This window comes from Protomyctophum bolini (genome assembly GCF_963924005.1).
Source record: "Protomyctophum bolini genome assembly, chromosome: 4".
Classification (NCBI taxonomy): domain Eukaryota; kingdom Metazoa; phylum Chordata; class Actinopteri; order Myctophiformes; family Myctophidae; genus Protomyctophum; species Protomyctophum bolini.
The window spans coordinates 51,405,614-51,431,190 of record NC_137865.1 but is presented as its reverse complement, the minus strand read 5'-3'; the positions used below and the strand labels follow the sequence as shown (position 1 = coordinate 51,431,190).

The 25,577-nt window shown below is 47.7% G+C and overlaps 1 protein-coding gene across 1 annotated transcript in view; it reads left to right on the top strand.

The window, feature by feature from the left end:
* The window catches only part of lrrk2 (leucine-rich repeat kinase 2), a 121,430-nt gene that overhangs the window by 84,469 nt on the left and 11,384 nt on the right, over positions 1-25,577 (top strand). The window contains exons 33-41 of the mRNA XM_080760851.1: positions 4,166-4,254; positions 5,626-5,813; positions 8,812-8,966; positions 10,461-10,607; positions 19,047-19,238; positions 21,360-21,506; positions 22,330-22,442; positions 23,922-24,118; positions 25,272-25,432. Coding sequence (XP_080616977.1) covers positions 4,166-4,254; positions 5,626-5,813; positions 8,812-8,966; positions 10,461-10,607; positions 19,047-19,238; positions 21,360-21,506; positions 22,330-22,442; positions 23,922-24,118; positions 25,272-25,432 — 1,389 coding nt within the window. The remainder of the gene's footprint in view (positions 1-4,165; positions 4,255-5,625; positions 5,814-8,811; positions 8,967-10,460; positions 10,608-19,046; positions 19,239-21,359; positions 21,507-22,329; positions 22,443-23,921; positions 24,119-25,271; positions 25,433-25,577) is intronic.

The window sequence follows — 25,577 nt, the reverse complement described above, 5'->3', positions numbered from 1 at the left end:
TCCTGACGGTTTTCCATTCTGACCTGAGATCAGATTCTAAAACATGTCTTCTACATCCTGACGGTTTTCCATTCTGACCTGAGATCAGATTCTAAAACATGTCTTCTTCTACATCCTGACGGTTTTCCATTCTGACCTGAGATCAGATTCTAAAACATGTCTTCTACATCCTGACAGTTTTCCATCCTGACCTGAGATCAGATTTCTAAAACATGTCTTCTACATCCTGACGGTTTTCCATTCTGACCTGAGATCAGATTCTAAAACATGTCTCTCTACATCCTGACAGTTTTCCATCCTAACCTGAGATCAGATTCTATATAAAATGTCTTCTACATCCTGACGGTTTTCCATTCTGACCTGAGATCAGATTCTAAAACATGTCTCTCTACATCCTGACGGTTTTCCATTCTGACCTGAGATCAGATTCTAAAACATGTCTTCTTCTACATCCTGACGGTTTTCCATTCTGACCTTAGATCAGATTCTAAAACATGTCTCTCTACATCCTGACAGTTTTCCATTCTGACCTGAGATCAGATTCTAAAACATGTCTTCTACATCCTGACAGTTTTCCATTCTGACCTGAGATCAGATTCTAAAACATGTCTTCTACATCCTGACAGTTTTCCATTCTGACCTGAGATCAGATTCTAAAACATGTCTTCTACATCCTGACGGTTTTCCATTCTGACCTGAGATCAGATTCTAAAACATGTCTCTCTACATCCTGACAGTTTTCCATCCTGACCTGAGATCAGATTTCTAAAACATGTCTTCCACATCCTGACGGTTTTCCATTCTGACCTGAGATCAGCTTCTATAAATGTCTTCTACATCCTGACAGTTATCTGAAAAAGCTTATGTTTCTAATGTCAGTCGTTCTTCGATTTTTAACCCTGTCCCTAATGAATTGCAGGTGTTGTTGATAGGAGGCAAACTGTTTTCTGACTGTGCAGACAGGGACTGTTGCAATCACCACGTTTGACTGTTTGTTACTTATGTTATTTGCATTCAAAGTATAGGATTTTGTAAGGTAAATAAATACATATAATTTAATATCCACTCTACGAACATTCCGGATCTCAGTTCTTTCAGCACACGTCCAAACTCCATCCTCAACCGTCAGCAGACAGTAGCACCTAATACAGGGATTTAGGCACTGTACAGTTGTATTGTTGTATTGTTTGTGAACTGTATTGTATGTATTGTTCTGTGTTGAGGACCCCCTATGAACTGAGATGAGGCATCTCACGGGGCTCATCCTTTCAATAAAGGTACTGTATATAAGGGACTTCCACCAGAATAGCAGCAGCTACAGGGACAGTTACTTCAGCACCATGGACAGCAGCTAGAGTAACTTCAGCACCATGGACAGCAGCTAGAGTAACTTCAGCACCATGGACAGCAGCTATAGAGTTACTTCAGCACCATGGACAGCAGCTACAGTCACTTCAGCACCATGGACAGCAGCTAGAGTCACTTCAGCACCATGGACAGCAGCTAGAGTCACTTCAGCACCATGGACAGCAGCTAGAGTCACTTCAGCACCATGGACAGCAGCTAGAGTCACTTCAGCACCATGGACAGCAGCTATAGAGTTACTTCAGCACCATGGACAGCAGCTAGAGTCACTTCAGCACCATGGACAGCAGCTATAGAGTTACTTCAGCACCATGGACAGCAGCTATAGAGTTACTTCAGCACCATGGACAGCAGCTACAGTCACTTCAGCACCATGGACAGCAGCTACAGAGTTACTTCAGCACCATGGACAGCAGCTACAGTCACTTCAGCACCATGGACAGCAGCTAGAGTCACTTCAGCACCATGGACAGCAGCTACAGTCACTTCAGCAGCATGGACAGCAGCTACAGTCACTTCAGCACCATGGACAGCAGCTAGAGTTACTTCAGCACCATGGACAGCAGCTAGAGTTACTTCAGCACCATGGACAGCAGCTACAGGGACAGTCACTTCAGCACCATGGACAGCAGCTACAGTCACTTCAGCACCATGGACAGCAGCTAGAGTTACTTCAGCACCATGGACAGCAGCTACAGTTACTCTGCAGTGACGGTTACTTCAGAACCATGGACAGTGTGACGGCATATCACTATTGTGAAGGACATGCATTTTGGCGGGCCTTGATCTCTCTAGGTCGTCCTCAGACGAGCCCTCCATCGTCGTTTCCAGTCATCTCGGTTCTCCATACATCCGGCCAGTTCGTTGGTACTTTGCACTCCTGCATCGCTCTTGAGTATATCCACGTATGTTAGCACGGGGCGTCCTCGTGATCGATGGCCGTGTGTTGGTTCCCAGAGCACCAGTTTGCTGGCTGGCAGTTCTTGATGTCTTTGGCAGTGTCCTGCTAGTCTCATTCTCCTGGCTGCTATTTTCTGGCTCACCCTCGGTAGTCCCTCATACAGAGTCATGTTAGTGACATGTACAGTCTTGCTGATGTTAAGTACTGCACGCAGCATTCTGGTGTAGCACCCGTCAAGGGACTTCTCCAGGGTTGGCTTCAGGGTCCAGCATTCACTGCCGTATAGGAGAACAGACTCCACTGTTGCGTAGAAGAAGCTGAGTTTGATTTGTCGGGGGAGATTGGAGTTCCAAACACTGTTCATGCCATTTAGGGACCTCCATGCAAGTGCCTTCCTCACTTTCAGATCTTGCTCGGTTGAGTTGACCCATGAGCCCAGGTACTTGAAGTCCTTGACTTCCTTCAGCACCGTGCCTCCTGCTGTTGTGAGAGGTGGATGTTCCGGTGAGATGTTGTAGGTGATAACCTCAGTTTTCTTGGCATTTAGCCTAAGGCCAACTTTGGCACACTCCAGCTCCACACTGTTCAGGAGTTCCTGAGCTTGTTCCACGCTGTCGGAGAGCAGGCCGATGTCATCCGCATAGTCCAGATCTGTCAGGACTACCTTGGGATGTCGTCTTGACCTCCTTGGGGTTAGGGTGAAGCCAAGATCCTGCTCTCGTCCACTGATAGCTTTCCTGAGCGCATAGTCCAGGACTATGATGAAGAGGAAAGGGGCTAGGGTATCCCCCTGCATTACCCCGGCCCGGATATCAAACTCCTCACTGTTACCATCTGGGGTCACCACCTTGGCCCTTGTTTTTGCATACATGGACTCTATTGCCCGGAGCAAGTTGGGAGGGACACCGTAGGCCTTAAGGATCTTCACCATTGTGCCTCTGTGAATCGAGTCAAACGCCTTTTTGAAGTCGATGAAGCAGAGTACAGCAGTCAAGTTGTCCTTCCTCACCTCCTCAATCATTCTCCTCAGTGCCAAGATCTGTGCTACGGTAGTTCTCCTCTCTCTGAAGCCATTTTGGTTCTCTCTCAGGAGAGGGTCGATGGCATGCCGTATCCTGTTTAGTATCATTCTGTTGTAAATCTTTGCAGTGATACAAGTCAGGCTGATGCCTCTGTAGTTGTCTGGCTTTGAGAGGTCCCCAGCTTTAGGCACTGGAATGATGTTGGACAGAGACCATATTTCAGGCTGTTTGTTGTTCATTAGTGACAGGTTGCAAAACTCCAGGGTGAGGTCATCAAGGTCACAGTTCTTTAGGACCTCTGGGGGTATGCCATCTGGCCCAGCACTCTTGCCCTCCCTCACTGTGGATTTCGCCTTGGAAAGCTCACTGGACGTAAAGGGACCATCTTCGATGTCCAGGCCCTGGAGGATTTCCGGCACATCCTCCTCAACTCCATCCTCTGCTGTACCCAGGAGCCCCTGGAAGTGGCCGAACCAGGTAGTCACCCTGTCCTCTGGGCTGTGTCCCTCCACCTGTCCCTCCTTAGCTCTTTTCCGCCCAGTCATCTCATTGATGACTTTCCAGGCCTCCCCATATTGCCGTTCACCATGCGCTGCCTGCACTCTCTGTACGCTCTCCATCAGTTCCACTCCTTTTATCGTGTCGTATGTACTGAAGAGAAACTGCTTGGCTTCATTCAGTACAACACGTCTCTCCACGGTTGGTTCGCGCTCAAAGTTGAGCCGTGCTTCCTCCACCCTGCTGCGTGCAGCTACAACCTCCGGATGTCTGGACCGCATGGACACTCTGGCTTTGTCCAGCATTTGTCCAGCATTGATGCCGTCGTAATTTCCACAGGTGTTCTGTTCCACTATGACGACACCCTGTTTCTCCACAGGTGTTCTGTTCCACTATGACGACCCGGCGCTGCAGCTCCACGACCTCTACTTCATACACCCCCAGTGGCTCTGCAACGTCATCTCACAGGTATGACCACTTCCTGTTTCCTGTCTGTAATACACCACGTCATCTCACAGGTCTGATCACGGCTGAATGGTTAACTCAACGATGGAGTGTCGCAATTGAAAAACATTGATCATCAGGTATTATTGAGTGGTGCAACCACTCCTACAACCAGCAAATGTCCGTGTACACACACCTATGTATGTATCAGTGGTCATGAGCACGAGTATGTGACTTATTAATACCAGTAGGGGGCGCCAGAAACAGAGAGAGGGGTATTGCTGTGCCTACTGCCTGCTAATGAGAGAGAGAGAGAGAGAGAGAGAGAGGAGGGGGGGGGATTGCACCACTCAGTTCACACGGGTGTGATTTATAATATAAGGAGGAATAACTTTTTCCATAAAGTGTACAGTATTTGTTAAAATGTTGTTTTTATGTGGGCACGCCCACCAGTTCATTAAGTGTGCCTGGTTTGCCTGGTGGGTGGTGATGGGTGGTGATCCATCTGAACTGAAGCCACACCCACAGCTGTAGTTGTATGATAAAGGGGGAGGGGTTGATAGTGTGATGACACTATATTGCTGTTTATTTCATTGGCCCGTTTGACTGTCAAGGCTCCAGGAAGAATCCCTAAATACAAAGTCAATAGAGCGTCGCAGTCCCGCCCCCTCGAGAGACCCGGAAAATAAATCGCCGTTAATTTTCCTCATAGGCTATTCTTAAAGTATTTATTTAAAGACGTTTACGCCGCGGACAAAGACAACTCGGATCGTGACAATGAACACAATGTTTTGGGGCCGATCAAATCATTAGACAGAAGAAAATAAAGCAGGAGACAACACTTTGTTTTCTTTTTCTTCTTATACATTTTTTGATCGGCCCCAAAACATTGTGTTCGTTGTCATGATTTGTCATGATCCGAGTTGGCTTTGTCCGCGGCGTAACCGTCTTTAAATAAATACGTTTTGAAAAGCCTTTGGAGAAAAATGCATTGGGATTCATTTCCTGGGCCACTCGTCGTTCTGAAAGGGGGAGGGACTGCGACGCTCTATACACCATTGCACGTCTCCAGGGTGTCTATAATGAAGTACTGTGACCTCATAGAAACATTCAAAACTGGAACAATACAAACATTGTGGCACTCCATCTTTAAAGCTTGTAACGGTGACCACACAGCCCTAACTGTGTTCTTCCTGTCCGTGTAGAAACTGGTGTTGACCACATGGTTCTCCTCGTCCTATAGAAACTGGTGTTGACCACATGGTTCTCCTCGTCCTATAGAAACTGGTGTTGACCACATGGTTATTCTCGTCCTATAGAAACTGGTGTTGACCACATGGTTCTCCTCGTCCTATAGAAACTGGTGTTGACCACATGGTTCTTCTCGTCCTATAGAAACTGGTGTTGACCAACTCCGGCCAATGGGAGCACCCCAAAGGGGTGGTGCAGCGCGCGGCCGTGGAGCGCTTCCTGTCGGAGAGCAAGTGTTTCCCCCAGAGTCACATGACCCAGTTCTTCAAGCTGCTGGAGAAGTTCCAGGTGGCGTTGCCGTTAGGCGACGACCAGCTGCTGATACCTAGCAGGTAATACTCTACGGTATATCCCTTTAATGTTAACCCTTTATGACCTGGGGGACAACCAGCTGCTGATACCTAGCAGGTAATAATCTACGGTATATCCCTTTAATATTGACCCTTTAATGTGGTCATCTACTGTATATCCCTTTAATATTAACCCTTTAATGTGGTAATCTACTGTATATCCCTTTAATATTAACCCTTTAATGTGGTAATCTACTGTATATCCCTTTAATATTAACCCTTTAATGTGGTAATCTACTCTATATCCCTTTAATATTAACCCTTTAATGTGGTAATCTACTCTATATCCCTTTAATATTAACCATTTAATGTGGTAATCTACTGTATATCCCTTTAATATTAACCCTTTAATGTGGTAATCTACTCTATATCCCTTTAATATTAACCCTTTAATGTGGTAATCTACTGTATATCCCTTTAATATTAACCCTTTAATGTGGTAATCTACGGTATATCCCTTTAATATTAACCCTTTATGACCTGGGGACGACCATCTGCTGATCCCTAGCAGGTAATAATATACGGTATATCCCTTTAATATTAACCCTTTAATGTGGTAATCTACGGTATATCCCTTTAATATTAACCCTTTAATGTGGTAATCTACGGTATATGCCTTTAATATTAACCCTTTAATGTGGTAATCTACGGTATATCCCTTTAATATTAACCCTTTATGACCTGGGGGACGACCAGCTGCTGATCCCTAGCAGGTAATATAGCTTTAACCCATTTTGGGCGGGAACCCCTTTTGGTGTTTTAAGCATTGTTATAATTTAACTATTGAAAAAAAGCAGATCTATACAAGCTCATAGAAAAAATAAATGAAATGAAAAGTCCACTGGCTTATGCTGTCTATGGGAACACAATTTTTTTTTGTAAATTTAGCATTTTTTAATAAAATGATTGAAAGAAAGAAGTAGTGAACTGTCTGCTAGCGGGCCTATGGCATGGATACACTGTACGTACTGTAGGCTTTTGTCATCAGTAATTCAACAACAATACTCATAACGGGAACAAATACATTGCACTAATCGTTGCTGCAGGGACGGTTCCGGGCGCAACCCTATCGGCGTTTGGATATATAAGGCATCCGTTCCATTTTGCTCCTCTCTCTCTCTCCTCTTCCCTCAGTCTGTCCCGGGACAGGCCTCTGATCCTCTCTCCTCTTCCCCCAGTCTGTCTGTCCCGGGACAGGCCTCTGATCCTCTCTCCTCTTCCCCCAGTCTGTCCCGGGACAGGCCTCTGATCCTCTCTCCTCTTCCCCCAGTCTGTCTGTCCCGGGACAGGCCTCTGATCCTCTCTCCTCTTCCCCCAGTCTGTCTGTCCCGGGACAGGCCTCTGATCCTCTCTCCTCTTCCCCCAGTCTGTCCCGGGACAGGCCTCTGATCCTCTCTCCTCTTCCCCCAGTCTGTCCCGGGACAGGCCTCTGATCCTCTCTCCTCTTCCCCCAGTCTGTCCCGGGACAGGCCTCTGATCCTCTCTCCTCTTCCCTCAGTCTGTCCCGGGACAGGCCTCTGATCCTCTCTCCTCTTCCCCCAGTCTGTCTGTCCCGGGACAGGCCTCTGATCCTCTCTCCTCTTCCCTCAGTCTGTCCCGGGACAGGCCTCTGATCCTCTCTCCTCTTCCCCCAGTCTGTCTGTCCCGGGACAGGCCTCTGATCCTCTCTCCTCTTCCCCCAGTCTGTCCCGGGACAGGCCTCTGATCCTCTCTCCTCTTCCCCCAGTCTGTCCCGGGACAGGCCTCTGATCCTCTCTCTCTCCTCTTCCCCCAGTCTGTCTGTCCCGGGACAGGCCTCTGATCCTCTCTCTCTCCTCTTCCCCCAGTCTGTCTGTCCCGGGACAGGCCTCTGATCCTTTCTCCTCTTCCCCCAGTCTGTCCCGGGACAGGCCTCTGATCCTCTCTCCTCTTCCCCCAGTCTGTCCCGGGACAGGCCTCTGATCCTTTCTCCTCTTCCCCCAGTCTGTCCCGGGACAGGCCTCTGATCCTCTCTCCTCTTCCCCCAGCCTGTCCCGGGACAGGCCTCTGATCCTCTCTCCTCTTCCCCCAGTCTGTCCCGGGACAGGCCTCTGATCCTCTCTCCTCTTCCCCCAGTCTGTCCCGGGACAGGCCTCTGATCCTCTCTCCTCTTCCCCCAGTCTGTCCCGGGACAGGCCTCTGATCCTCTCTCCTCTTCCCCCAGTCTGTCCCGGGACAGGCCTCTGATCCTCTCTCCTCTTCCCCCAGTCTGTCCCGGGACAGGCCTCTGATCCTCTCTCTCTCCTCTTCCCCCAGTCTGTCTGTCCCGGGACAGGCCTCTGATCCTCTCTCTCTCCTATCCCCTCAGTCTGTCCCGGGACAGGCCTCTGATCGAGTCTCTCTCTCTCCTCTTCCCCCAGTCTGTCTGTCCCGGGACAGGCCTCTGATCCTCTCTCTCTCCTCTTCCCCCAGTCTGTCTGTCCCGGGACAGGCCTCTGATCCTCTCTCCTCTTCCCCCAGTCTGTCCCGGGACAGGCCTCTGATCCTCTCTCCTCTTCCCCCAGTCTGTCCCGGGACAGGCCTCTGATCCTCTCTCCTCTTCCCCCAGTCTGTCCCGGGACAGGCCTCTGATCCTCTCTCCTCTTCCCTCAGTCTGTCCCGGGACAGGCCTCTGATCCTCTCTCCTCTTCCCCAGTCTGTCCCGGGACAGGCCTCTGATCCTCTCTCCTCTTCCCTGTCCCGGGACAGGCCTCTGATCCTCTCTCCTCTTCCCTGTCCCGGGACAGGCCTCTGATCCCCTCTCCTCTTCCCCCAGTCTGTCCCGGGACAGGCCTCTGATCCTCTCTCCTCTTCCCCAGTCTGTCCCGGGACAGGCCTCTGATCCTCTCTCCTCTTCCCTGTCCCGGGACAGGCCTCTGATCCTCTCTCCTCTTCCCTGTCCCGGGACAGGCCTCTGATCCCCTCTCCTCTTCCTCCAGTCTGTCCCGGGACAGGCCTCTGATCCTCTCTCCTCTTCCCCCAGTCTGTCCCGGGACAGGCCTCTGATCGAGCTGCCCCACTGTGAGAACTCTGAGGTGATCGTGCGTGAATACGAGATGCCGTACTTTCCCATGGGCTACTGGTCCCGCCAGATCAACCGTCTGCTGGAGGTGTCGCCCTACCTGCTCTGTGGACGAGGTGAGGTGTCCCTCCTACCTGCTCTGTGATGCATTCATCATCCATCCATCCATCCATCTCTCTAAGGGAGACGCCAGCCACCCGTCGGAGAAAACTCATTTTGGCCGCTTGCATTCGCCACCGTATTCTTTGGGTCATGTGACCATAGACTGTAAAAAGAAATATGGACAAAGCGTTCTCCGGGTCTAACATGGACGTAAGATGAAGCCTGTCAGTCCCAATCGCCATCTTTCTAGATCCGTTTGGGCCCAGCTGGCCCATTGGCTGGCCCAGACAACGAGGCGGGACTTCCCCCCCCTTCTTCTTCTTCGTTGGTTTATATTTTGACTCGAACTGGGGGTGGCTCCCGATCATGACTGTAACGGTAGCCACGCCCCTCAGAACATACTCGACTTTATTTTTTTTTGTTTTTAAATAAATGGGACCATCATTTTCCAAAAAGAATATTATGACATGAGAAATGAGACTTTAAACTAGTGACTGGAAGCAGAAAGTGTTCATGACCATGAAGGCGGACTTACAGGCGATTTACAATTCAAGGACTGACAGGCTTCATTTTACGTTCATGTTAGACCCGGGGAACGCTCTGTCCATATCGTTTACAGTCTATGGTCATGACCCACACTTCATGACCATATATGGTGAGAGCAGGAACAAAGATTGCTCGGTGAACAGAGATCTTTGCCTTCTGGCTCAACTCTCTTTCCATCACAACAAAAGGTTTGCCTCTGTTGACTGAGGCCCAGAACGGGGATGCTGGGGTCCATGTGGTTACCATAATGTGTCTGTGTCTGTTCTGTCCCCCATGCAGCCTGGGGTTCATAGGGCAGCGGTGGCCGAACGGTTTGCGGAGCGGTCGTGATATCGGAAGGTCGCTATAGTTCGTATCCCCGGACCGGCACGTTAAAATGACCACCGCTGAAGTGCCCTTTGAGCAAGGCATTGAACCCCCTACCATGAAATGTTCTATGAGCAGGGCCTGGCTGTAAACAAGTTCTTGAGCTTAGTCCAGTTACCCTGGGTAAACATGGTACCTTTCCTTTCCTTAGTCCAGTTACCCTGGGTAAACATGGTACCTTTCCTTTCCTTAGTCCAGTTACCCTGGGTAAACATGGTACCTTTCCTTTCCTTAGTCCAGTTACCCTGGGTAAACATAGTACCTTTCCTTTCCTTAGTCCAGTTACCCTGGGTAAACATAGTACCTTTCCTTTCCTTAGTCCAGTTACCCAGGGTAAAAATAGTACCTTTCCTTTCCTTAGTCCAGTTACCCTGCAGGGTAAACATGGTACCTTTCCTTTCCTTAGTCCAGTTACCCTGGGTAAACATAGTACCTTTCCTTTCCTTTTCCCCGTGCAGAGAGGGCCATCCGTCAGTACTGGAGGTCATAATGTGTCTGTGTCTGTGTCTGTTCTGTCCCCCGTGCAGAGAGGGTCCTGTGGTTCATGTGGTTACCATAATGTGTCTGTGTCTGTGTCTGTTCTGTCCCCCGTGCAGAGAGGGCCCTGCGGCCCATCCGTCAGTACTGGAGGTCCGGTGTGTACCTGAGCTGGTCTCCAGAGGCCTACTGCCTGGTGGAGGACGCGTCGGTAGAGGACCGCCCCGCGAGCACCGTGCGGATCACCGTACCGTGTTCACGGAAAGGTACGGCGAGAGAACACCACTATATACCGTTACGTACTGTAAACACCTGTCTACTGTATGAACACCTGTCTACTGTATGAACACCTGTCTACTGTATGAACACCTGTCTACTGTATGAACACCTGTCTACTGTATGAACACCTGTCTACTGTATGAACACCTGTCTACTGTATGAACACCTGTCTACTGTATGAACACCTGTCTACTGTATGAACACCGCTATACCGCTAGATGTGTTCATTACATGGCTTGGTTGAATGCTTGATTCTGATTGGTCAATCGCTGAATTCTTATTTCCTTATTTCTTGATAACAGACCCGCGACGCTCTGCCTAATCAAACCATAGAGTATTAAAAGGACAGAGACTGATCTGGAGCGAAGCTCCGCCCCCTCCGCTATTCATGTCAGTGGAAGTTGCTCAGTGGCGTTTTGAAGCACCCGGAAGGGACCGTCTATTTCCGCCTTTTTTGGGCGCATTTCCGCATTTGGACCACCAAAGTGTTTGGTCCAATATGGAAAGGCAACCGAGCGCTCAATGTTAACACACACAGTGTAATTTACAGCTAAACGTTGCTCTCAACATGACAGCCAAGTTAAAACACACACAGTGTCATTTACAGCTAAACGTTGCTCTCAACATGACAGCCAAGTTAAAACACACACAGTGTAATTTACAGCTAAACGTTGCTCTCAGCATGACAGCCAAGTTAAAACACACACAGTGTAATTTACAGCTAGACGTTGCTCTCAACATGACAGCCAAGTTAAAACACACACAGTGTAATTTACAGCTAAACGTTGCTCTCAACATGACAGCCAAGTTAAAACACACACAGTGTCATTTACAGCTAAACGTTGCTCTCAGCATGACAGCCAAGTTAAAACACACACAGTGTAATTTACAGCTAAACGTTGCTCTCAGCATGACAGCCAAGTTAAAACACACACAGTGTCATTTACAGCTAAACGTTGCTCTCAGCATGACAGCCAAGTTAAAACACACACAGTGTCATTTACAGCTAAACGTTGCTCTCAACATGACAGCCAAGTTAAAACACACACAGTGTAATTTACAGCTAAACGTTGCTCTCAGCATGACAGCCAAGTTAAAACACACACAGTGTCATTTACAGCTAAACGTTGCTCTCAACATGACAGCCAAGTTAAAACACACACAGTGTCATTTACAGCTAAACGTTGCTCTCAACATGACAGCCAAGTTAAAACACACACAGTGTCATTTACAGCTAAACGTTGCTCTCAACATGACAGCCAAGTTAAAACACACACAGTGTCATTTACAGCTAGACGTTGCTCTCAAAAATGTTTCTGAAAATATTTGAGCGAGAAATAGACGAAGCAGTAAAACCCGAAAATGGATTCTATTTGATCAACTCACTTCCTTGTTTTCCGACAGCGCTGCAGCTGAGCAGACACCGACCAATGGAATACTTTCATTACCAAGCAAGGAAATAACCTAGTTTTGTTTGTTGTTTTGGGTAAAGTTATTAATTTATGCAGTAGCCATGTGATAGGTGGTCGTTGTCGTCATAGGAGGCCTTAACACCCGCAGTAATTTCTACTTGCAAAAAATAGATTTCAACCTTACTACTACTTTGTACTACTAGGACTAAGACTAAAAAATATGTTAAAAAAAATAAAAAAAATAAAGTTTGATGAAAAATTTATAATAATTATATAATAATATAATAAATTAATAATTTACATTTGGGGGATATCTTTCACAATAATTAATAAAACGTGTTCTAGACATTCTAATGATCACAAAAAAAACATATTTTACCTACTTTTATTAGGGTAAAGGCAAAAGTCTTAGGTTAAAAATAATTCAAAATCGCAGACATTTTTAATTTGTGTGAATTTCAGCCTCTGTGGGGGGTGTTTATATGCAAATATCATGACCAATGGCATTGAAATGGCATTGCAATGAACATCACTGATGACGTTTAGGTGAAAAAAGAACAGAAAAGAATAATAATAATTTAGTAATTAATTTAAAAAAAATTGCTAAAAAGCAACGCTGGGTCTTAGAGGGTTAAAGGGACACTTCACCCTTTTTGCTAAAATATATATGTTTATGATGTTTAGAAGCTTTAGAACACTTTCCTGGGGTCTTTATGTGTGTAATATGTGGTTTTAGCTATTTTAGATTGTAGAAGTGAGCACAGTGTCTCTGATGTCATGGACACTGGTCTCACTACCTTCCTGGACTACAATTCCCATAATTATTTGGTGCTCTGCTCCTCCTTGTGGATAGGGGGGAGAGCTGTCTTACTGAGACAACATGTAGTCCAGGAAGGAAGTGAGCCCAGTGTCCATGACATCAGAGACACCGGGCTCACTGCTGCAATCTAAAATATCTAAAACCACATATTACACACATAAAGACCCCCAGGAGTGTGTTCTAAAGCTTCTAAACGTCATTAACATATATGTTTTTGCAAAAAGGGTGAAGTGTCCCTTTAAGTATGTTTCACCAGTTTCAATTGAAACGGGCCTCCACCCTCAGGGGGGGCCTCCAAGCTCCAACTGAACGTCAGGCGTCAGTCATCCTTGCACTCACTTTGAGTTGCTCAGTGGACTGTCTCTCACACAGGGATATCACCATACATCACATTCCGTGCTCAGCCAGTCAGCTTGAGCACATTCCACGCACGAGTGCACGCACGCACACACACACACACACACACACACACACACACACACACACACACACACAAACAGCCTCAAAATACAACACAGCTCAGTGTTAGGGAACCCTGTAGCGTGTGGAAGACCCATAGATTCATAGACCCCAAGGTAGCCGCAATGAAGTAATAAATATAGCAATAGAGTTCAAAGGGTGCAGATGAAGAACAGCTGCACTAATTGGCGTTGTTAAGGCGTGCATGGCAACAGTTTGTGTCTCGTGTGATGTCACACCAGAAGATATAAGATGATGCACCGTGTTGAAAATGACTGCAGACGTCGAGAGAGAGAGGAGAGAAGAGAGAGAGAGACAGACAGACAGACAGGGTGATGTTGTCTTGGACCGTTTCCAAAGCAGGAGGACCAAAGCGAGCCTATCATGCTGCTGTAGCAGTGAGGAACAAACTGTATTCCTTTGGAGGTGACAGTTATGTATGGACCTTCAACTACAAGGAACAGATGGATGTCCATGTCTTCAACACAGTGTCTTTATGCTGGAAGAAGTTACCTCCAGTGGAACCAGGAAGAGGAGATGGTCACCTTGAGGTCCCATCCCAGCGCTACGGCCACACAGCTGTGTTGGTTGAAGATACAGTCTACATCTGGGGAGGGGAGCCTTACTGCAATGTGCTTTATGCATTTGATGTTGACTCCCACAGATGGTTCCAACCCAGGGTTTCTGGGACTGTTCCAGAGGAGAGGAGATACCACTCAGCCTGTGTGTTGGAGAAGGTCATGTTTATCCTTGGAGGAGACACCAATCTGACTGAATACACTAATGACATGTACAAGTTGGACACCAGCACAATGGTCTGGACTCTAATTAACACCAGAGGAACTCCACCTCCTGCTTCACACGGTCACTCTGCTACCATCATTGGTACCAAGATGTTTGTATTCGGGGGCTGGGGGTCCCAGGGGGTCTACAACACCATCAGAGTGTTTGACACAGAGACAAACGCCTGGCTGGACACACCTTCTGCACAACTTCTACCAGAAGGACGCTGGTATCATTCAGCATTTATCTACAATGGAGAACTGTACATATTTGGAGGCTGGAACGGTAACCAGACCTTCAATGATGTGTGGAAATTCAGTCCAGAGACCTTCTCCTGGAAGAAGGTTGAGCCCAAGGGGAAAGGACCATGTCCAATGAATGGTATGTGCTGTTGCATTGTGGGAGATCATATCATCCTCTTTGGAGGAGGAAAAGGAGATGACACTACCTCTGATGAGCTGTTCATCTTAGACTTGAGTCCTCGTCTTAAAACGTTATGTAAGCTAGAAGTTATTCAGTACGCTCTGGACCAATCAGAACTCCCACACAACATCAGGTGGGAACTGGCAGCCATGGCAACCAACGACGACAACAAAAACAACAACAACCGAGACCACATTCCAGACGAAGGAACAGCAGAAAGATCAAGAAATGATGGATCAACATCTCCTCCCACCTGATGGTGAGCCACCTCTCAGCATCACTTACTGAGATTCAAACCTCAGGAGACTCCTTCTCTCCAGACAGGCTCTCTAACCATTCAGCTAGGCATCAAACAATGACAATTGTTCCGTCCAACACAATGCGGTGGAAACACAAACCTGTGTCTGTATGTTCCAAACTGAAGACGGTGGAACTCTCTTTATTGTATATTTATATATGATATTTTTTTATTTAAAGGACCAAGCAGTCCTGAAAGGACTTGGTCCTTTATTGTTATTGTTAGTTGTATTTCTCCTTCTCCTTCTGCCAAAAAATGGCAGTTTTAGCAAACTTTAAAAAAAAGATTATCGGCCTACAAAAAAAACTAAAATCTTAAAGACTATCTGGTACACAGCAAGCTAAAAGGAATCAACACACCAGCACGCCAGAGACCAGAATACTTCAAACCCAAACAAATAGTTAAAAATAGAACTACAAAACGCATGTTGGAGATTAAACAACAGATAACAGCCCCACAGCACCAGCAACTGTGTTTATTTAATCACATGTGAAAAATGTGGCTTATAATATGTCGGAGAAACAGGTAAAACAATAGCTACAAGGCTGAGACAACACAAATACAATATTGGACAATAACAATCTTGCTTTCACTAAGGACTTCATCTCATGCCTGGACAGTTTTGGTCTCAAACAATTTATCAATTTCCCCACACACTGTAAAGGTCATACATTGGACATAGTTTGCTGTTCTGGTATCACTCCTCTCAATTTCTCTGCCTCCGACCTCCCTTTCACTGATCACAAACTCATTTCATTTAACCTCAGTCTCACCTTGTCCAAAACCAAACAATCTCGTACCATAACCCTCCGTAACATCAAAAACATAAACCCAGACGACCTCATAACAGGCATTGAAAATCTCCCCACCATCACCCCCCCATGCACCCCAGATCAGTTAGTCAGTATTTACAATGATGGCCTCCACTCCCTGCTAAATACACTTGCCCCCCTCAAAACCCGGAACATCTCATTTCGCCACTCTGCCCCCTGGTTCTCCCCCCACCTGCGCCAGCTGAAGGCCAAAGGCCGTCAGCTTGAGCGACTGTACACCAAAACCGGACTCACTGTACACAAACAAATGCACCATGCCCACATCCTCCAATATAAAAATGCCATCTCCTCAGCCAAAACCCAATATTTTGCAGACAAAATCACTGCCGGTGCCGGGAACACCCGGGCTCTGTTTTCGGTGGTTAACAACTCCCTCCGCCCCCCTGATTCCCTCCCCCCACACTTCTACTCCACTGACCACTGCAACGCCATAATGTCATTCTTCAACGCCAAAATATCCACCATTCACCATCAACTAGCCCCCCTCACGTCCGGTTGTCCTCCTCCCTCTGTTCCTAATCCCCCAGTCTCTGCACCTCTCTCCTGTTTCCAACTCCCCTCTCCCTCAGACCTTTCCAAACTCATCCGGACTTCCAAACCTACGACCTGCCAACTTGACCCCCTGCCATCCCCCCTCGTTATAGCCTCCCTTCCCTCTTTACTCCCTCTGATAACAGCCATCATTCACTCCTCTCTCACATCTGGTTCCATCCCATCTCCACTGAAAACTGCCTCTGTTACACCCTTATTAAAGAAACCTGGTTTAGACCCCAACAACTTCAGTAATCTCCGCCCCATCTCCAACTTACCTTTTTTAGCAAAAATCCTAGAAAAGGTTGTTGCAACTCAGTTACAGGCCCACCTCTCCAACAACAACCTATATGAACAATTTCAGTCCGGTTTCCGCCCCCACCACAGTACAGAAACAGCCCTAATAAAAATCACCAACGACCTCCTGTTAGCAGCCGACTCTGGACAGTTATCCATTCTCATCCTTCTCGACATGACTGCAGCCTTTGACACCATCTCACACTCCATCCTCCTCGACCGTCTAGCCTCCATTGGCATATCTGACACACCCCTACACTGGTTCCACTCCTATCTCTCCGACCGCACTCAGTTCATTCAGCTAAAATCTTTCATATCCCACTCCTCTCCCCTCTCCTCTGGTGTTCCCCAGGGCTCTGTCCTTGGCCCCATATTATTTATAATATACCTCCTCCCACTTGGCTCAATATTCCGCAAACACAACGTCAATTTCCACTGTTACGCGGACGACACCCAGCTCTATGTCTCCTCCACACCTACCTCCACCCTCCCACCACCCTCCCTCTGTGCCTGTCTTCATGAAATTAAAGACTGGTTCACCTCATCCCTCCTCAAACTAAATGGCAATAAAACCGAGTTAACCCTCATTGGCACCAAATCCTCACTCACCAAGCAGCCCAGTTTTACACTCACCATAGATAACTCCTCGGTTTCCCCTTCCCCCCAGGTCAAGAGTCTGGGTGTCGTCCTCGACAGCACCCTATCTTTCCATACCCACATCAATAACACCATCCGGTCCGCCTACTTTCACCTCCGCAACATCAACCGCCTCCGCCCTTCACTCACCCCCAACAACACTGCCATCCTAGTCCTTTCTCTGGTCACCTCCCGCCTCGATTACTGCAACTCCCTTCTCTTCGGTCTCCCCCACAAACTCCTCCATAAAATCCAACTGGTCCAGAACGCTGCAGCCCGCATCATCACCAAAACCCCTGCCATCTCCCACATCACCCCCGTTCTTCACCAACTCCACTGGCTACCCATCACATACCGCATAGATTACAAGATCCTCCTCAACACATTCAATGCCATCCATAACCTCTCCCCCCCTTACCTGTCTGATCTCATCCATATCAACACTCCCACCCGGTCACTTAGGTCTGCCTCCTCCACCAACCTCACTGTTCCCCCAGCTCGTTTGTCCACCATGGGGGGTAGAGCTTTCAGCCGCTCTGCCCCTCGCCTCTGGAACAGCCTTCCCCCCGACATTCGAAACATGGACTCACTCCCCACCTTCAAATCCCACCTCAAAACTCACCTTTTCAGACAAGCCTACTCCCACCTTGAGTAGAAGTCTGCTGCATGCCTTTGTGTGTATTTTAAACTTGCTTTATTGTATTGTATTTCTTTTCTGTTTTGTTAGGCGACCTTGAGTGACCTGAAAGGCGCCATATAAATAAAATGTATTATTATTATTATTATTAACAATGCAAAAAAGACAACTAAAAGGATTGTTCAACATTACATGGCTCACGACATTGAATATACAAGGGAGGGCAGAGCGACATTTTTAATCAAACATAGATTAAAAATACTTAACGGCCTCCGCGACACAGGAGATATTCTCAGAGGTATGTAAAGGTACTTATAGTTCACACATTCAGAAGCCCTCACATGAAAAAAAGGCGTCTTAAGTGCGCGGATCGATTAATCAGAACGTGTTTACGTGTATTTATGTGTGCGTACCATAGACTGTAAAAAATATGGACAAAGCGTTCCGCGGGTCTAACATGAACATAAAATGAAGCCTGTCAGTCCTTGCAATGGACGTCGCCATCTTTCTAGATCCGTTTGGGCCCAGCTGGCCCATTGGCTGGCCCAGACAACGAGGCGGGACTTCCCCCCTTCTTCTTCGTTGGTTTTTATTTTGACTCGAGTGGGTGGGGGATCCCGTTCATAGACTGTAACGGTAGCCACGCCCCTCAGAACATGCGCGACTTTATGGTCATTTTTTTTATAAATGGGACCATCATTTACCAAAAAGAATATTATGACAATTATAAATGAGACTTTAAACTAGTGACTGGAAGCAAAAAGTATTCATGACCATGTTTATTAAGGTAATACAGTCTAGGTGAAGTTGGGCCCAAATACATGGACTTCTATGGGGCTGTGGGTTTTTTTGAGTCCAGTGACAGCGCCACAACAGGCCATTATATGAACTTTCATTTCCTCAGTGGCTTCACAAAATATCTGTCTGACTGCCCCCCTGGTGCGTACCCGGTGGCAGGGTGACGCCGGAATGGGACCCAATGTACTGAGTCTACAAAATGTCAGTTTGTGTTCCTCCTCCAGGGAGGATGCTCCTGGGTCAGGTGGTAATGCTCTCTCCTCTCTGCCCACCCATAGGGAGGATGCTCCTGGGTCAGGTGGTAATGCTCTCTCTCTCCTCTCTGCCCACCCATAGGGAGGATGCTCCTGGGTCAGGTGGTAATGCTCTCTCTCTCCTCTCTGCCCACCCATAGGGAGGATGCTCCTGGGTCAGGTGGTAATGCTCTCTCCTCTCTGCCCCCACAGGGAGGATGCTCCTGGGTCAGGTGGTAATGCTCTCTCTCTCTGCCCACCCATAGGGAGGATGCTCCTGGGTCAGGTGGTGGACCACATCGACTCCCTGCTGGAGGAGTGGTTCCCGGGCCTCCTCAACACGGACATGCACGGCTCCGGGGAGGCGCTGCTGAAGAAGTGGGCTCTGTACAGCTTCGAGGACGGCCAGGAGTGGAGCCGGATTCTGCTGGAGGACCTCTTCACGCACATCGATCAAGGTCTGTGGCGTTGTGTGTGTGTCCGTCGAAACGAACGCCTATAGCGCCGTTAGAATGACGGCTGCTCTGTCGGGATTAAAGGAGAATTCCATACTAAAAGGCTTTCTTACCTTTCTTTGTAGTCGTTACGTCCCCACCAAAGAGGTCCAGGTGTTATTTTGTGCAAAAGCTCCTTATTGGCTGTTTCCCCTACCATAAGCCCTAAATGAATTGCATTGCATTGAATGGGAATTGAATGGGGCTATGGGGTGTTGTGCTAATTCGCTTATTTCCATCGAAAGAAGTAGTAAAGTGTGCCGCTTGGGATATTATTTACATTATGAAGAGAGGATATATACAAAAAAAATCTAATTTTGAGCGATGGAAATGAGCGAATTAGCACAACACCCCATAGCCCCCATTCAATTCCCATTCAATTCAATGCAATTCATGTAGGGCTTATGGTAGGGGAAACAGCCAATAAGGAGCTTTTGCACAAAATAACACCTGGACCTCTTTGATGGGGACGTAACGACTACAAAGAAAGGTAAGAAAGCCTTTTAGTATGGAATTCTCCTTTAACCCATTTTGGGGGCGGATCGAACCCCTTTTTGGTGTTAGCATCATGTTATGCTTTAGCTATTGAAAAATTTTGGAAAAATCGAAGAACGACTGACATATAGAAACATAGCTTTTTCAGAAAACTGTCAGGATGTAGAAGATTTTTTTTTAATCTGATCTCAGGTCAGAATGGGTTAATGATGTATTTCTTTATTTAGGCCTATATGTACTGTATGTATGGCATCATATTTCACCTGACGGGTCATGGACGGGTCATGGGGGGTCATTTGGGGGGTCATGGGGGGGGGGGGGGTCCGCGGCCAAATACAGATAGTTCTGACGGGTTATGACATGAAATGATGTTATTATTTAAATACTTTAGAAAAATCATGAAAATGTGGCGCAAATCTTTGAATATAATATTATTTCAGAGACGAACGTTTTTAACTCAAATCTTTGCTTCTGGGGGGGGGGGGGGTCCCTGGAACAACATATTTTCAGATGGGGGGTCGGCGGCCAATTACAGATAATTCTGGGGGTCCTTGACATAACGAAAGGTTGAGCACCGCTGTTATAGAAACATTGGGCTGTATTTTGCGTGTCTTATGTACCAGGTCTTATTACCTAACTTGAGTAAACTAAAGACCTGGAGGCGTGATCAATGCCATTTGGCTATTCTGAGTGGCCAAAGAGCATTTATCACGCCTCCAGGTCTTTAGTTTACTCAAGTTAGGTAATAAGACATGGTACTTAAGACACGCAAAATACAGCCCATAGGGTTTAACCCTGTGAGCACCACTGATATAGAAACATGGGGTTTTTCAGAAACATTTTAGGATTTAGAATAAAAAGAATTTAATCGGCCGCAGGTCTAAAATGTATATTTATTCTCGGTGCTTCCTGAATTGATTGATTGAAATATTTATTAACAGTTTGCAGAATTACAGTAACATTTCAAGCACAAACTCAATACAAAGACTGTTAACTGTGACAGTGGACGACCCAATTAAGCCATTACAGTTGTTTACAAGAGAGGGTCCACCATGTTCAATTCATCAAAACATTTGGAGACGTACAAATAGACACTTCTATATAGTCAAAGAACAGAACAGGAATTCATCATAAAGGAAGAAAAAAGGGAAAAGAAAAATAAACAGTGAGGGTGGGGGGGGGGGGGTTTACGGGGGCCAGTTTAAAATGCAGCCGTCCGTAAAGGTGCCCTTTGAGAGCGGTTTTGAAGGAGTCAAGGGATTCACATATGAATGTCTTAACCCATTCTGAACGGGAACTCATTTTGGTGTTAGCATCATGTTATGCTTTAGCTATTGAAAAATAGCAGATCTACAAGCTCATAGCGCGCCACTCGGTGGCGCGCTATGAGCTTGTAGATCTGCTATTTTTGAAAAATCGAAAGAACGACTGACATTTTTAGAATCTGATCACGGGTCAGAATGGGGTTAATCAGACCAGTGTGTGTGTCCAGTGGAAACCTCGTATGAATCTGATCCCAGGTCAGAATGGGTTAATGACTGTTGGTCGGGCTCTCCACATGTTGGTGAACTGCGTCGTCTCCTTGTATAGACTGCCTGCTGGTGAACCCAGAAGACCCCCGCTGCACTCTGCCCATCTCCCAGATGGCTCCGGACCTCGTCCTCAGTGACCAGCCGGCCGGCATCATCCTGGACAGCCAGGCGCTGCACATGGACCTCTCTAAGGAGAACCTGTTGGGTGCGTTGGGACGTTTCCTCCATTATGTTCATCCTTCGAGGCACCGTTACCTTAGTGTCCCTGTCCCGAGTATCTCCAAACCCCATCCCATACCTTAGGTTACCATGGTTACCATACCTTAGGTTACCATGGTTACCATACCATACCTTAGGTTACCATGGTTACCATCCCATACCTTAGGTTACCATGGTTACCATACCTTACTTAGAAGGTTCATCTGTCTCATGTGTAGGGTTGGAGCCTCAAACCCCATACCTGGAAAGACCTGAAAACACGTTATCCAGTACCCGGTATCGATAAGCTTTGGGCTTATCCAGTACCCGGTATCGATAAGCTGTGGGTTTATCCAGTACCCGGTATCGATAAGCTGTGGGCTTATTCAGTACCCGGTATCAACTGGCCAATACGAAAGGATTCTGGTTCTGCTGTTCAAATGAATAGAACATCAGAACACAGTGGTCTCGATCAGAACCCGGCTCGATAAGGCTGATCGATAAGGAGTTCGTTATCAATAAACATTAAGGAGCTCCATCCCTACTCGCCAGTGTTTTCGTATTGTGAAAGAAAGCTGTGTGTGTGTGTGTGTGTGTGTGTGTGTGTGTGTGTGTGTGTGTGTGTGTGTGTGTGTGTGTGTGTGTGTGTGTGTGTGTGTGTGTGTGTGTGTGTGTGTGTGTGTGTGTGTGTGTGTGTGTGTGTGTGTGTGTGTGTGTGTGTGTGTGTGTGTGTGTGTGTGTGTGTGTGTGTGTGTGTGTGTGTGTGTGTGTGTGTGTGTGTGTGTGTGTGTGTGTGTGTGCGTGCGTGCGTGCGTGCGTGTGGTTCACAGGGGACGGAGGGTTTGGGACCGTCTACAGAGGTGTCTATAAAGATGAAGAAGTCGCTGTGAAGATATTCAACAAACACGCCTCTGGGATTTACATCCACAGGCTGCTGAGACAGGTACTGATGCTGCTTTGCATCTGCTGCTCTGCTGCTTTACATCCACAGGCTGCTGAGACAGGTACTGATGCTGCTTTGCATCTGCTGCTCTGCTGCTTTACATCCACAGGCTGCTGAGACAGGTACTGATGCTGCTCTGCATCTGCTGCTCTGCTGCTTTACATCCACAGGCTGCTGAGACAGGTACTGATGCTGCTCTGCATCTGCTGCTCTGCTGCTTTACATCCACAGGCTGCTGAGACAGGTACTGATGCTGCTCTGCATCTGCTGCTCTGCTGCTTTACATCCACAGGCTGCTGAGACAGGTACTGATGCTGCTCTGCATCTGCTGCTGAGACAGGTACTGATGCTGCTTTGCATCGGCTGCTCTGCTGCTTTACATCCACAGGCTGCTGAGACAGGTACTGATGCTGCTCTGCATCTGCTGCTCTGCTGCTGAGACAGGTACTGATGCTGCTTTGCATCTGCTGCTGAGACAGGTACTGATGCTGCTTTGCATCGGCTGCTCTGCTGCTTTACATCCACAGGCTGCTAAGACAGGTACTGATGCTGCTCTGCATCTGCTGCTCTGCTGCTGAGACAGGTACTGATGCTGCTTTGCATCTGCTGCTCTGCTGCTTTACATCTGCTGCTCTGCTGCTTTACATCTGCTGCTCTGCTGCTGTACATCTGCTGCTGTACATCCACACTGATGCTGCTCTGCTGCTTTGCATCTGCTGCTCTGCTGCTTTACATCCACAGGCTGCTGCGACAGGTATAATTATCTCTTTCTCCAGGAGGTGGCGGTGTTGGGCCGTCTCCACCACCCCAGTATGGTGTAATTCTCTCTTTCTCCAGGAGGTGGCGGTGTTGGGGCGTCTCCACCGCCCCAGTATGGTGTAATTCTCTCTTTCTCCAGGAGGTGGCGGTGTTGGGGCGTCTCCACCACCCCAGTGTAATTATCTTTTTCTCCAGGAGGTGGCGGTGTTGGGCCGTCTCCACCCCCCCAGTATGGTGTAATTCTCTCTTTCTCCAGGAGGTGGCGGTGTTGGGCCGTCTCCACCGCCCCAGTATGGTGTAATTCTCTCTTTCTCCAGGAGGTGGCGGTGTTGGGGCGTCTCCACCACCCCAGTGTAATTATCTTTTTCTCCAGGAGGTCGCGGTGTTGGGGCGTCTCCACCACCCCAGTATGGTGTAATTCTCTCTTTCTCCAGGAGGTGGCGGTGTTGGGGCGTCTCCACCGCCCCAGTATGGTGTAATTCTCTCTTTCTCCAGGAGGTGGCGGTGTTGGGGCGTCTCCACCACCCCAGTGTAATAATCTTTTTCTCCAGGAGGTGGCGGTGTTGGGGCGTCTCCACCACCCCAGTGTAATTTCACTTTTTCTCCAGGAGGTGGCGGTGTTGGGGCGTCTCCACCACCCCAGTGTAATACTCTCTTTCTCCAGGAGGTGGCGGTGTTGGGGCGTCTCCACCACCCCAGTGTAATACTCTCTTTCTCCAGGAGTTGGCGGTGCTGGGGCGTCTGCACCACCCCAGCCTGGTGGGCCTGCTGGCGGCCGGTTCCGGCCCGCTCCACCAGGTCCTGGTGATGGAGCTGGCTCCTCGCGGCTCTCTGGACTCTCTGTTCGAGCACGAGAACGGCAGCCTCAACGCCAAGCTGCAGCACCGGATCGCCCTGCAGGTCGCCGACGGACTCAGGTGGAGATACGTCACATTTAGGACCGTTTCTCGGAGCATTAAAGGGATTCATGAGCATTAGGTCGATTCGTGAGCATTAGGTCGATTCGTGAGCATTAGGTCGATTCGCTTTATTATGGTGATTCGTGAGCATTAAGGCGATTCGCTTTATTATGGTGATTCGTGAGCATTAAGGCGATTCGCTGTATTATGGTGATTCGTGAGCATTAAGGCGATTCGCTTTATTATGGTGTTTCGTGAGCATTAAGGCGATTCGCTGTATTATGGTGATTCGTGAGCATTAAGGCGATTCGCTGTATTATGGTGTTTCGTGAGCATTAAGGCGATTCGCTTTATTATGGTGATTCGTGAGCATTAAGGCGATTCGCTTTATTATGGTGTTTCGTGAGCATTAAGGCGATTCGCTGTATTATGGTGATTCGTGAGCATTAAGGCGATTCGCTTTATTATGGTGTTTCGTGAGCATTAAGGCGATTCGCTGTATTATGGTGATTCGTGAGCATTAAGGCGATTCGCTGTATTATGGTGTTTCGTGAGCATTAAGGCGATTCGCTATATTATGGTGATTCGTGAGCATTAAGGCGATTCGCTTTATTATGGTGATTCGTGAGCATTAAGGCGATTCGCTGTATTATGGTGATTCGTGAGCATTAAGGCGATTCGCTGTATTATGGTGTTTCGTGAGCATTAAGGCGATTCGCTATATTATGGTGATTCGTGAGCATTAAGGCGATTCGCTTTATTATGGTGATTCGTGAGCATTAAGGCGATTCGCTGTATTATGGTGATTCACGAGCATAGGTATATCCATATGATGACCACGAATATGGTCTAAAAGTGTGAAAAACATCATTTTAATTTCAGTAGGTCTTTATTAACTTAACTATGGAATCATCAACAGGACAATTGTTACAAAGTCCAAGAGGCACGCTCCCAAAGCGCGCGCATGAGCGCGCCCCGCAGGCATGTAGCGGGAGTGCGCCCACCTTTCATTTAGTTTCACTGTTCAAAGACGCACACAGGTAAAGGAAATAAAGAACAGGAACAGGAATGTCCGTGGTGAGTTTGTGAGCAGACGGGAGAAAACACAGTCTCTTGGCTTCACTTTGTTTGATTACTTCAACAATGGTCTATGTTTATGTGATGATTTCAGGTACCTGCACTCGTCCATGATCATCTACCGTGACCTGAAGCCCCACAACGTCCTGCTGTTCAACCTGAAGACCAACTCTGAGATGATCGCCAAGATGTCCGACTACGGCATCGCCCAGTACTGCTGCAGCATGGGCGTCCGCAGCTCTGAGGGGACGCCTGGTAAGGAGGAGACTCAGACGGACATGGACTTATGATGGCTGAGATTATACTTAGATCCTCGCGGCGGCTGCTGTCGTGTTGTCGTGTTGAGAACTCTAGTTCTTCGCCGGCTGCACAGACTAGAAATGCTCTCTGTGGAGCTGCC